Here is a 14,610-nt window from a genome sequence, read left to right as displayed (position 1 = left end):
CATCAAAAATCACCAACAATTGAGGATTCATTTGATTCTATCGAGGAGCCATGCGATGTGTCATTATTGGGGCAATTTACTTGCACCCAGGATGAACAAGAAGAAGAACAAGAAGAAAAAGAAGAAGAAGAAGAACTAGAAGGTAAAAAAGAAGAACAAGGAGAAGAGGAAGAAGAAGAACAAGGAGGAGAGGAAGCAGAAGTATTAGAAAATTATGAACCAGTTGGATAAATTTCCTTTTTTTTTTAATTTATACCGCTTTTAATCATTTTTAACCCTTGCCAATATCAATTATTCAATAGCTTCAGACATTGATTATAAATATTCCTCTAGATCAGCGGTTCTCAACCTTTTTGAGTGATGTACCACCTACAGTTATTTTTATTATTTTTGGTACCACCTATATTTTTAAATTGTATTATCAATACTTACTAAGTACTACTATTTTAATTTTTTCTGTGTTTTTTTGTACCACCGCCAATAATGATATGTACCACCAGTGGTACATGTACCACAGATTGAGAACCTCTGCTCTAGATAGCTCATCTCTTGGTAACCGAAAGACGTATCAACAACTAGATGGCGCTACTCGAAAACCGTATCGAGATTTCTCATTCCCTCTCTGACTTGCGAGGAGGTAGGAGTAGTGTCAGGGCCGAACTTACCCTATAGGTGTATTATCTGTGACAAGTGTTGTGACAAGTTATAGCAAAATTTAAAAAAAAAGGACTCACATTTTAGATAAAATGGCCTCTGTAACGCATAAGTGTGTTTACGAGGGATGTTTTGAAAGAAACGATGGAACAAATAATAATATATCTTTCTTTAAATTTCCCCTGAAAGACGTATAGAACAAATAATAATATATCTTTCTTTAAATTTCCCGTGAAAGACGTATAGTCCATTCTTTCACGGTTTTTGGTCTAAATTTTAAAGAACCACTTGGATTGACATGAAATTTGGCATATGTATAGCTTACATGTCAAAGAGAAAAAGTGATATTGTGCCGATGTGTGCTTTTTCCCTGGGGGTGACTTTTACCCCCTCTTTTGGGTGAAAAAATATATGTCCAAAATAAGTCCGGAAATGGGTAAACTGACTAATTTTAAGTAACTTTTGTTCTATAGAGCTTTATTATTCTATTAGTTCTATTAGAGAATTATGACAGGTGATAAATAGCAGTCTGATTTTTGCAAAGAGTTTAATCTCTGTTCGGAGAGTTTAAGTCTGTTCTGTCGGACAAAATAAATGTGCCGTTTTCGTGGTCTGACCGTTCCAAATTTTTAAGCTGTTCCACAATTAAATCTGCCCCTGTTCAAGTGTTCCCATATATCAAAGTTTGTCCGACTAGACACCCTTAAGCTATTAACAAATTTTCAGCTTGCTATTAATCAACTTTTTTTTCATACGCGGGATCCAGACCTATAAGTATTTTGTCGAAAAAAACGTTCTTAGCAAAAATATAACCTATAAAAAAGTAAAAAAAATGTTGTACGCGTTAGGTCTCTGGATCTCGTAGAACCAGAGTTATATCCAATGAAAAATAGATTCATATTCACCAAATTTCAAATAGAATATTTCGACGAGAAATATGCAAAAAATTAAGCACTTTTTGGGGAAAACCCATTATAACTTTTTTAAAGTGTTTAAAAAAAGCTTTATTTTTGTTCTTACAAAAAGTTTCTAACATTAAATTTAAGCAAGTTACGCTCAAAATAAAGTTGGTCCCTTGTGTTTTTGCAAAAAAAATCGGGAGGACCACCCCCTAATTAGTAACTTAAATGAAATTAATCGTCACCGCTCCAAAAATTATTTTACTTATGTTGTGTTTATATATGATCTGTAAAGTAAAATTTTTAAAAATTTAAATTTTGAAAAATATGCTTTTTTTCAAAATAACTTAAAAATTGTTAGATATACCAAAAATCTCGAAAAACAAAAATAGTCAGATTTGCTTTTCTGAATATCATGTATTTTTTTGTTTTTCTGTTAGACAAAAATTGATTAAGATTTGGTGTTTCTAAATTTGCATACATTCGTGATCAGTGACTCGTTCAACCCCTTTTAACTACAGCCCTTTCAATAATAAGGACTTTCAACCGATGAAACTTACAGATCATATAAACAATATATACACAAGTCAAGATACGTGAAGTCGTAACGATTAAGTTCATTTAAGATGCTAATTAGGGGGTGATTTTCTCGATTTTTTTACCAAAACCAAAAGGGACTAACTTTATTTTGAGCGTAACTTGTTTAATTTTGATGCTAGAATTTTTTTTTTATAAAACAAAAATGAAGATTTTTAAACACTTTAAATAAGTTGTAATGAGTTTTCCCCGAAATGTGCTTCATTTTTGGTTATTTCACGTTAAAATATTCCATTTGGAATTTGACGAATATGAACCTATTTTTCATTAGCTATAACTCTGCTTCTACTAGGTGTAGAGACGTGATATATACACCATTTTTTAAAAAATTTTACAGGCTATATTTTTGCTAAGAATGTTTTTTCGACAAAATACTTACTATTTGAGTTATTTGCGAAAAACCGTCTAAAAGCGTGGTTATTTTGTTGAAAAAATGAACATAGTCACTGCCAAATAACTCGAAAAGTATTGACTTAGTGAAAAAACTCTATAGAACAAAAGTTACTTAAAATTTGCCAGTTTATCCATTTCCTGACTTTCTTTGGACGAATATTTTTTCACCCATAAGAGGGGGTGAAAACCACCCTAGGGCAAAAGCACATATCGGCACAATATCACTTTTTTTCTTTGACTTGTTAGCTATGTGTATGCCAAATTTCATGTCAATCCAAGCGGTTCTTTAAAATGTAGAGGTTTTGCAATATTTTACCGTTAAGGCCGGCCGTTGTATGAAAGAGAGGTCCCCAAGTCGCAGTGCAACAGAGAGAAAAGATTCTTTCCCGAGAGATGCTGCCTCTATCGGAGAAATAACGCAATATATATCTAAGCGAAGCGCGGACTCCAGACTTTATAGTCAGCTGATAGTTTAGTTTCAGTACAGAGAGGTATGCAGGTGCGGTCTCGCTAAGATGACTCGAAATCGTTTTATATATGAGGTGCGAACTTTTCATTTTCTAGGAGGTTTAAGGACGGGTTCTCGCTGAAAATTTTACTCGGATAAATACTGTGCTCGTATCTCGTGGTAAAATCTAAACCAAAAGTATTGGAAAAATCTATTTCGCATATTGGTTCATCATAGTTTGTTACCTACTTCTTATGTCCCAATATTATAAAATTATACCAGGGAACAACAATTATATCACTCAAATTTGTCTAATTGTCTAATTTAGAATGAAAATGTAATTAATGTTTAGAACATTTAATGAAAGCTTATAACCAAGGATGGTACTAAAGATGAGCAATTTGGTCCGTCGGTCTGCCTGACCGCGAATATAACTCCTCCGTCACTGTACCAGGTAGAATAGCGAATGAGGTGTCGAATGAAAGCCTATAATCCAAGGATGGTACTAAAGCTGATAAATTTGACCAAGGCTGTCTGTCCATCTGTCCGTCCGACCGCGAATGTAACTACTCCGTCATTATGCCAGGTAGAATGACAAATGAGGTGTCGAATGAATGGTTATAATCCAACGATGGTACTAAAGATAAGCAATTTGGTCCGTCGGTCTGCCTGACCGCGAATATAACTCCTCCGTCACTGTACCAGGTAGAATGACAAATAAGGTTTCGAATGAAAGCTTATAACCGAGGATGGTACTAAAGATGAAAAATTTGACCAAGGCTGTCGGTCCATTTGTCCGTCCGACCGCGAATGTAACTTCTCCGTCATTATGCCAGGGAAAATGACAAATGAGGTTTCAAATGAACGATTATAATCCAACGATGGTACTAAAGTTGAGCAATTTGGTCCGTCGGTCTGCCTGACCGCGAATATAACTCCTCCGTCACTGTACCAGGTAGAATGACCAATAAGGTGTCGAATGAAAGCTTATAACCAAGGATGGTACTAAAGATGAGAAATTTGACCAAGGCTGCCTGTCCATCTGTCCGTCCGACCGCAAATGTAACTTCTCTCCGTCATCATGCCAGGGAAAATGACAAATGAGATTTCGAATGAACGATTATAATCTAACGATGGTACTAAAGATGAGCAATTTGGTCCGTCGGTCTGCCTGATCGCGAATATAACTCCTCCGTTACTGTACCAGGTAGAATGACAAATGAGGTGTCGAATGAAAGCTTATAATCCAAGGATGGTACTAAAGATGAGCAATTTGACCAAGGCTGTCTGTCCGTCGGTCCGTCCGACCGCGAATATAACTCTTCCGTCACTATACCAGGTTGAATGACAAATGAGGTGTCGAAGGTGAGAAATTTGACCAAGTACTTCCGGTTTTACAAATGGGACCGGAAATACTGTGTTAAAGTCACCGGAATAGTAAAAGTGATATATTATTCGACGAACCTTCGCAAGGCGAGAACAAATATATACTTCCGGTTTCATGAGTGTCTTTCCGTCTGTCCTCCTACATACAACTCCTCCGTATTAATACAGATATAATGACAAATAATGAGGTTTCGAATAAAAGATTATAACACAAGGATGGTATTAAAGATGAGTAATTTAACATCGGACTTCAGTTTTAGAGTTGCAACCGCAAGTATCTGTTTTAAAGTGACTCAAAGTATGGTATGAATGTAAATGAATATGATCCAAAATTAGTAAAATCGTATATGAATCGACGCAAAGTTACACGAAGAGTTAAAATATCGACTTCCAGTTCTACTTTCGATTACTTTGGATGAAAACCTAGGACTTACGAAGTCCAATTACTTGTTAACACATGCTCTTGTGAACATGAACGGAAAGAAATAACACGAGTAGCGTTCATCAGCAAATCATCAACGGCTGATAGCAAAACTCTACGAAACTATATATACGTTATAGTCTAAGATCCGAATATAGGTCGACCTGCACCCATCTGCTTTCCGGATGAGACATTTTTTTATTAAATTTCATACATAGACAAAAACGACTTGCATGGCTTGCCTATCAAATTCGTGTCATAGCTATCCTTAAGGTGGGGTGAGCTTAGAGTTTGAAATAAATATTTCAAGCATATTTTTTTGAATTTTTTTTGAACTTATAATAGAATTCTTAAAATCCCATTGACTGATCGGGTCACAAATGAGGAGGTCCTTACAGAAGAATGGGGAAAAACCGAGACCATCAAATCTCAAAAGTTGGAATACTTTGGACACATTATGCGAAATGAATCCAGATATGCCCTCCTACAAGCCATTCTCCAAGGAAAAATATTTGGAAAGCGAGGTCCAGGAAGAAGAAGAACATCCTGGTTAAAGAACCTCAGAACCTGGTTCAACTCAACATATGTGAAGCTTTCCTGCATTGCTGCAGATAAAATAAAGATTGCCATGCCATGGAGATCGCCAACATTCGTCACGGACAGGCACAGCAAGAAGAAGAGGATAGAATTATTTTATTTTTAAATTAAATAAGCATATTCACTATAATCGTTGATTGATATATTGGACGGCCTCTAATATCTCAATCAACGCTATAATTCAATGAATTAAAAAAAATAAGGAAAAATATTAAAAAATAAGCCAACGCTCAGTGAATCATGTGAAACGAAAAGATCAAAAATATTTTATTAGCTTTATGAGTATTATGAGTTTATCGAGCATAAATCTGTCGAGTTTTTTCAGTTATAACGATTTTTGACTTTTTGGTATTACTCAGAAGTCAAAACAACCAAATTTTTGCTCACGAATGGGTGAAAATCAACATATTTATTATAATAAAAAATAAGCACAAACAAAAAAAATTGTATGTGCAATTTTTGTATGCACGTTAAAAATTCGGTTAAAATTCACATTCTTATTCCAGTCAAAACACAATAATTAACAAGTCGCTGATGTGGCATTTCGATCATCGACCGAGAAACACATTAAATTTTTATTACTGGTGTTGATAACGTGAACGGTATCAAATATCACATCGTGGGCAGCTGTATTGATTTTAAATAATAAAAAATGTGGCAGAGTCTCGAAGAGTTATAACGCCATTGATGATGATGATGACCAAATACTTTTGAAATTACAAAAATGAATAGGTTTTTTTGTATTACAATCAAGATTATCGTTTTCAGGACAAGCAATTATCATCACAAATAGGATGTTTTGAACAGGGTTATTCAAAGCAGAGTGCTGCATGCACGATTTTTGAAAGAACTCACAATTGGAATTCGATATTTGGTAATCGAAATTACAATTCATGCTTAAATTTAATTGCTAATCACTATTTTCGTACCAAAAACCGGTTTAATGGCGATTGCTATAATAGCCCTATCTATACCTATAGCCCATCTGCACACTAATGGAACGCAGATTCAGATAGAGCGCGTTAAACAGTCTTGCTACCTGGGAACTATTATAAATATTGAGCAGTAGAGCAAAAAAGTTGAAAATGGTGGAGGTATTTAGCATCAACGGTTCTCCTTTAAAATCAATATGACGGCTAACCCTTCAGCGGAATTCAGTCGCAATTTTAAATTTACACCACTATTGACCTCCCCTAAATGTTAGAATTATAAAATTTGGGGCAGCTCGGAAACAAGATTCAATTCAATATTTATGCTCCCCCACCCCTTTTTAATATATTCCCGCTAACTCGGAAAATATCAACCGCACGAAAAAAATTGTCAAAAAGAAATAATTGTAGGAAATCATATTTGAAACAATTTTAAATATTCGTAAAAAAAAATGAAAGAGATCAAAATTCAAAATTATGTAAAAGTTAATTCTATCTACTAAGTTCTATTTTTGTATTATAGGTACCTACATTTTTGTCGTAAAACTCATAATTAACGAGACAATTCAATAGTTATGCTCTAACTCTAACCTCTAACTGTCACTATTTCCCCCCCATAACTTGGAAAATATCGACATCATAAAATAGTTATTTTCCTAACTAGTGCGGAAAGTGATAATTTCACGCACGAGACTGCCGTTGACCCGAACGACGCGATAGCGGGCGAGGAACACACTTTCCGCACGAGTTAGGAATAATATTTATTCTAGGGCCGTACGTTTGGAAAAAGCCACAAAAAATAGAGTTATATCGATTTTTATTTAGAAGTGAAAATACACAAATCAATTATTTGACAAGGTTGTCAAAAACAAACTTTCAATATTAGTTTATTGCATGTATTATAATATATTATAATGCAATATTACAAGGTATTTTACTTTCCCGCACGTCGTGCGTGAAAGTGCAACTTTCGGAAACGAAATGCGTGAGTGAATCTTTAGTACCATGGTTGGATTATAACCGTTCACTATACACTCGTCACCTCATCTGTCATTCTGCCTGGCATAATGACGGAGTAGTTACATTCGCGGTCGGACGGACCGATGGACAGACAGCCTTGGTCTAATTTCTCATCTTTAGTACCATCCTTGGATTATAAGCTTTCATTTGACACCTCATTTGTCATTCTACCTGGTACAGTGACGGAGGAGTTATATTCGCGGTCAGGCACACCGACGGATCAAATTTCTCATCTTTAGTACCATCGTTGGATTATAACCATTCATTCGACACCTCATTTGTCATTCTACCTGGCATATTGACGGAGTAGTTACATTCGCGGTCGGACGGACCGATGGACAGACAGCCTTGGTCAAATTTCTCAACCTTAGTACCATCCTTGGTTATAAGCTTTCATTCGACACCTTATTTGTCATTCGACCTGGTACAGTGACGGAAGACTTATATTCGCGGTCAGGCAGACCAACGGACCAAATTGCTCATCTTTAGTACCATCGTTGGAATATAACCGTTCATTCGACACCCCATTTGTCAATCTACCTGGCATAATGACGGAGTAGTTACATTCGCGGTCGGACGGACCGATGGACAGACATCCTTGGTCTAATTTCTCATCTTTAGTACCATCTTTGGATTATAAGCTTTCATTCGACACCTCATTTGTCATTCTACCTGGTACAGTGATGGAGGAGTTATATTCGTGGTCAAGCAGACCGACGGACCAAATTGCTCATCTGTAGTACCATTGTTGGATTATAACCGTTCATTCGACCCCTCATGTGTCATTCTACCTGGCATAATGACGGAGTAGTTATATGCGCGGTCGGACGTACCGACGGACAGACAGTCTAAATTTCTCATCTTTAGTACCATCCTTGGATTATAAGCATTCATTTGACAACTTTATTGGGCAAAAATATTTCTTGGGAATTTTTTGTCCGGGATTTTTTGCGGGGATATTTTGTCAAAAAAAAATTGTGGGGATTATCTGTCCGGGATTTTTTGTGGGGATTATTTGTCCGGGGATTATTTGTGGGGATTATTTGTGAGGATTATTTGTGGGGATTTTTTGTCCGGGGATAATTTGTGGGGATTTTTTGTCCGGGATTATTTGTCCGGGGATTATTTGTCCGGACCCCTAATAAACTCATATTTGTCAAGTACCGAAATTTCCTAAGGAAAGTTTCAAACGGGCCATTACGCTCCTGAATTTTTTATGTTTATTTAATTTTTTTCGTAGCGCCATCTTATACATAATTGCTACATTAACAGAGCTTAGATTCTTACAGATTCCTATACTTTTTGTGTATTATATGTACAAGATTTACGTTTCACATGCCAATTTCTATTAATTCCAGAAATTTATTTTAAAAGTACACCACGCAAAAAGTACTTTATTAATTCACATTTTTTTAACGTTACATCCTTCCGTTACATGTAGGCTAGTGCTAAACGGACTTTTATCATGAAATTCATTTAAATACTTGAGTAATTTAGATATAAACGCTCTTATATTTATTGAGAAAAAAGCAAAACTTTCACATTTTTTTATAAACAATACACAACAGGTAGGGTAGCAAAAATATGGCTGTAATTAGCGAGATATATTGTTAGTAGGTTAAGCATTTTTCGGTATACATATATGCTCTAGATTATGAGTGGTGTACTTTATAAAGGTGATGGGATCGCCTATACTTGTAACATTACCAATGGCCGGCCTTAAAGAACGGACTAGTAGAGCGCACAAAAATTTGGCAAAAAAACTGCGGAAATATTGATATTATATTGATGGATATCAGTGACCTGAAACAGAGGGTAATTTGCCAGCATCATTATGCAGTGGAACATATTTACCAAAGTGACCAAACAGTTATTAAGGAAAAATGCTGTTCCTCTAAAATTTGCACAGTTAGCAACTGATTTAGGTGAGTACTCAACGTTTGTAAATATTTTTATGTTTGCCTAATGCGCTTTGTCAATGTATTTTATATAAAATCAGTTGATATTGAGTGATTTATATATTTTTTATACAATTAAATCAAGAGATTTTTTTTAAAATATGAATGCGTTGTTAGTATCACTCCAGAAATAACGGAGATGCTTGTTTTGCTTTAATTAAAATTATTACACATACATTTCAATGATTACCTATTTTAGGTGATACCCCACCAGTATTATGCTCTACATACGTTTATTGCGGTACGAAACGTAAAAACTCTACAAGTGGCGATTGTATGGTTAGGTCAACTCCATCGCCTAAGAGATCAAGTAGTAGTCTCAGTGATATTTCCAGTTTTGATATTAATTTGCCCACAAAACTTGAAACTGAATTGACGGAGAAGGTAAAAAAATTGGAGTATCAAGTAAATGCTTTAAAGAAGAAGTGCCGTCAGAAGAACAGTCAGCGTTGTAGAAGAACAACAAAAAACAGAAAATCGGCAACCAAATTCATGATAGAGGTACTGTTAGAAAATAAAAGCATATACGTGCACACTTTTGTTAATATGCAGTTTTCACACAAAACTCGTTCACAATGGAGTCACAATGAAAAGGATTTAGCTCTGGCCATTTATTATAAGTCTCCTAGTTGTTAAAAATTTTTAATTAGATCTCTTAACTTTATCTTACCTTCACTAAAAACAATTCAAACTTGGTTGCGTGTCATAAAATTAAGAACTGGTTTAAACATTTCCTTAATTGACAAGTTGAAGGAAAAAGTAGAGACAATGGATGAGTGGGATAAAATTTGTGTGTTAATGTTTGATGAAATTTCTTTGAAAAAACAATTGGAGTACAATAAATTAGATGACATTATAGAAGGGTTTCAAGATTTAGGTGCTTTAGGAAGAACAGAACAAACAAACTTGCCAACACAGGTCTGGTTTTCATGATGCGCAGCTTGCTACATAGGGCTACGCGGCTTGCTACAGGTGGTCCAATACATAGCGACAACTTAAAAAACATTGTAGTTGAAGTTGTTTCAAAATTACAAAATATTGGGTATATACCAAAAGTGTTGTGTGATCAAGCATCTAATAATAGAGCTTTATTTAAGCTGTTAGGCGCATGTAAGGATCAGCCTGCAATAGAAATAGGAAATCAGAGGATTTTCACTGTGTTCGATACACCCCACTTATTAAAAAGTCTAAGAAATAATTTTCTTAACAAAAAGTTGACGTTTTTTGCCGATTCTAAACAAATATCGTGGCAAGATATTGAATACACATACAACATCGATAGAACCAGTGTGAGAGCACGATGCATGGTAAAAATGACAAACGTTCATATAAACCCTAATAATTTTCAAAAAATGCGTGTAGCAGCACAAATTTTTTCCAACTCAATTGCCTCAGCAATATCAACAGCAATGTCTGTAGGGCAGTTACACACCAAAACGGCTTCTCTTACTGCCGAATTTTTGAAAATTATAAATAATATTTTTGATGGTCTTAACAGCAAATATTGTAGTGATAGTAATCCAAACAGAAAGCCAATGTCAACTTTAAGCAAGTCAACTGAAAACTTAAAAACAGGTTTAGAATATTTTCAAGTTTTTGAAAATCAAAAAGAGAAATAATATTCACTGTCTACACGGCTTTTACTGGACCATTTTGTCAGTTTTAAGTTTGTGGGAGGAACTTCAGAAATAATATAATGTGTCATATCTTTTAACATCTTTTCTGAACCAAAATCCTCTAGAAAATTTTTTCTCTATTGTGCGCAATAGAGTTAGTCTAGTGCGTTCATAAAAAAACATGTGTTTTTACTTAATAACAGGCGGTAGCTGGTTTGTCTTTAGTTTCATGCGTGGAAGAGAATGATGCTAGATCAAAAGTATGTGTTTTATCTCGTCAGGTATTAATGACGCACAGGTAAATAATCGTGGACTCAACTGAATGTTAAACTACACTATTAGCTTTAGTTTATATATGCAGTAGATATTAACAAGTATTTTATAATATCAGGAAAACAATATCAGTATGTCTTAAAACCTTGGAATCATATGGAAACTTTTTTATTCAGTTTAGGGAAAAGTGTATTATTGATAAAAACTTGCACGTCCTAAAACTCAAAATGAAAGAATCAGATGTCAAATATTATGAGTCGTATACCAAGTTTGTTAAAAAATATTAATTCTTCTCAAGAGTACTATACCTTCATTTTTAAAGTACTTTCAGATAAACATGAACGTGGTTTTTAATTGTTCTCGACTTTTAATAATAAAATGTTTCGATATTGTCAATAATGAAAGTACTTCTTGAGAACAAGAAATAATAAATATCTTTTTTTCCTAAAATTTTAATTTTACTATCTTAGTTTGAAAAGAATTAACATTGAAATATACTTATTTACTTTGTTTTGAAATATGATCTAATTAGTGATGTTTTAAACTTTCTAATCCTGTCCGTTTATCAGCTTTTACCTATTGTTCCTAGGCAGATGGCCCTCAACTATTTATATGTTGGAAATTCCCTGTCATTTTATCAAGATATATGTATACCAAATTTCATGCCAATCCAATGGATTCTTTAAAATTCGGAGGTTTTGCAATATTTTACCTGGGATGAATGGGTTAGATCTGGAAAGAAATTCTGTATATCAACTTCAAATAGTTTATTTCGCATTAGTTCTGAAAATATCATTCTTTTACAAATTGCAAAAAATAATTTACATGTGAATTATCACTGCTAATTTTATTATGTATTTTCTATTTTGTTGTTTTTTTGTAGTGTATTAATAATTAAATAATTTTTAAGAAACCTCTTCACTATTTTTATTAATAAATTTTTAGCGTTTTATCTGAAGTAAAATCGGAATTCCAAAATAGAGATTACAATTGCGTTAAAATTATTTGTTAAAATGCTGAATACTACCCTTACATCGTTGTCTATTACGCCAGCCAAGCGACTCAAATTTATTTTTCACTCTTGGGAAAAATTTCAATAAATGTCGCCACCGTCCAGCCAGTTAGTACTTAGACTTGAGGGGCAAAGAGGTGCAAGTGGGCGGAGTTTAACACTGAATTCGGTTTTACCTTAGAGTGAGGTAACTATGTAGTTATTAATCAATGCTTCAGATTAAACAGAATCATAACAGATCCGTGGAATAGGCCTACTGGGGAAACCACGTTAAAAAACGCGCTAAGTACACTACCTCAAAAGTGGTGTGGAGACGTGTGCGCATATTATGACGATTACAACTTTTTGAATCGTTGTATCTAAAAAGCGGTGGCTCTAAGCGCCGCGCGCCGTTTCACATTATAAGAATTTTGACCGTGCGATGGGTAAAATCTACATAGTGGCTCGAGCAATCATATGGAATACTTCTCCCTTCACTGCTTGAACCGTTCGGAGAAGGGCGAGCCACTATGTAAATTTCAACCATCGTACGGTCAAAATTCTTATAATGTGAAACAGCACTTTGAAAAAAAAAACTAATAAGCATTTTTTATAGATAATTATCTAATCTACATTTTTGGTTAGAACTAATTTTATGATAAAACTTACCGTTTCGCTGAAAATCGTTAAAAACTATATTTGGTGACCTTTGACCCCGCGTAAATCTTTTAGCTCGAGTCGGATTTATGAGGACTTTTTAGTTTTCATTTATGATGGTATTTTGAACAATCCTGCAAATTTTCAGCTTGACGGTAATTTTTGTAACCTCGGATGTATAAGTTGACCGGAGTATTATGTTTATGAATAAATTAAACAAAAAATATTTTAAGCAAAAACATTTGCTACAAGGAAATTATTTTTTGTTATCTTCTTCCATAAAAACTGAGCTAACTAACATGAAGTTCCAAATCGAGAATAAGATCTATGACTAGCAAATTTAAAACATGTTTGTACTGACCTTGGTATTTGGTTGGTTCCCTCCTGCAGACTCTGACTGAGAGTTACCGGCTCTTGGACGGGCTGGGCCACGTCTGCGGTAGCGTGGTCCACGAGGTCCACGTGGTCCACCTTCTTGACCGTTTAGCTCTCCAGCCTGGCCCTGGCTGTCCTGGGAACGTGGTCTTGCGCCGCCGCGACCTCCACGATAATTACGACGGAAAAAGCCACGTGGGGGTCGACGACCACGGGGAGCATCTCCATTTTGTTCTAATTCTCCTGGCGGTCCGCGATAGGGTCCCCTGTAATATGAATATCCTCCACGTCCGCGTCTTGGTGCATAACGACGTGGGGGTCCTTGGCCACCTTGGCCGCCTTCACCGCCTGATTGTACCCCATCCTATGTGAAATTTAAAAATTTTAATACCTCCATATGTACTTTATGTAATACCGGGTGTCCACTTATATTTTCCCCCATTTTAACTGCCTATAACTTCTAAACGACTTAAGATAGAAATATGCGGTTTTCGCTAAAATGTTTCATTTTAGTAAAAGTTTTGTTTGCATGGATTGAATTTTTTATATCATAAAAAAAATGGCGAATTTTTGAAAAAAAAAAAACGTTGATTTTTTTTATTGAAACACCCAGTATATTTTTTTGTAAATTGAAAGGACGGTCATTTACCCATCCAGCGATATAAAGTTTTTTAAAATGGGTTGTCAAATGATTCGAGAAATTAAATTTTAAAATGGGAGACGTAATGTGGAAATCACATAACATAATAATATCAATTTGCTTAGTTATGTTACATATTTAGTTATGTGATATCCACGTTGCACCTCTCATTTTAAAAATTAATTACTCAGTCATTTGACAACCGATTGTAAAAAAATTTATATCGCTGGATAGGTGAATGACCGTTCTTTCATTAAAAAAAAGTCAACAGTTTTTTTTAATACGCCATTTTTTTTCGTAATTGAAAGCGATATAAAAAAACTCAATCCATTCAGACAAAACTTTGCCTAAAATAAAACATTTAAGCGAAAACCGCAGATTTCTTTCTTGAGCCGTTTAGAAGTCATAGGCAGTAAAAAATGGGGGAAAATATAAGTGGACACCCGGTACTATAAACATTAATATTTTATGATTAAATGCAGGATGCCCAAAAGAAGTTGGCAATTAAAACTGCCAAACGCTCGGAACAAATATACTACAAAAAGGAAGCTTTTTTTCGAAAAATTACCAAGAAAGAAGAAGTCTTTATTTCAAAGATACGCCTCAAAGGCGAATTCGAAAATTTAGTGGAAGCTATTCGCGAAATTTTTCTTTTGTTTATTAGGGATCTAAAGTTGTTGACGTATGACATGTTTAAGTTACATGTTATGTTTATATGGGATTAGCCAGTTAGGTTGTAATGATCATTACATATTT

The 14,610-nt window shown here is 34.7% G+C and overlaps 1 protein-coding gene across 2 annotated transcripts in view; it reads right to left on the bottom strand.

The window, feature by feature from the left end:
• Positions 1-14,610, bottom strand: part of LOC126878872 (Y-box factor homolog) — a 233,541-nt gene that overhangs the window by 63,398 nt on the left and 155,533 nt on the right. For both annotated transcript variants that reach the window (XM_050641769.1, XM_050641770.1), the window contains exon 4: positions 13,201-13,578. In XM_050641769.1, the coding sequence (XP_050497726.1) occupies positions 13,201-13,578 (378 nt within the window). The remainder of the gene's footprint in view (positions 1-13,200; positions 13,579-14,610) is intronic.

The sequence above is a fragment of the Diabrotica virgifera genome, chromosome 1 (assembly GCF_917563875.1).
Source record: "Diabrotica virgifera virgifera chromosome 1, PGI_DIABVI_V3a".
Taxonomy (NCBI): Eukaryota; Metazoa; Arthropoda; class Insecta; order Coleoptera; family Chrysomelidae; genus Diabrotica; species Diabrotica virgifera.
This window is presented reverse-complemented; position numbering and strand designations above follow the sequence as displayed.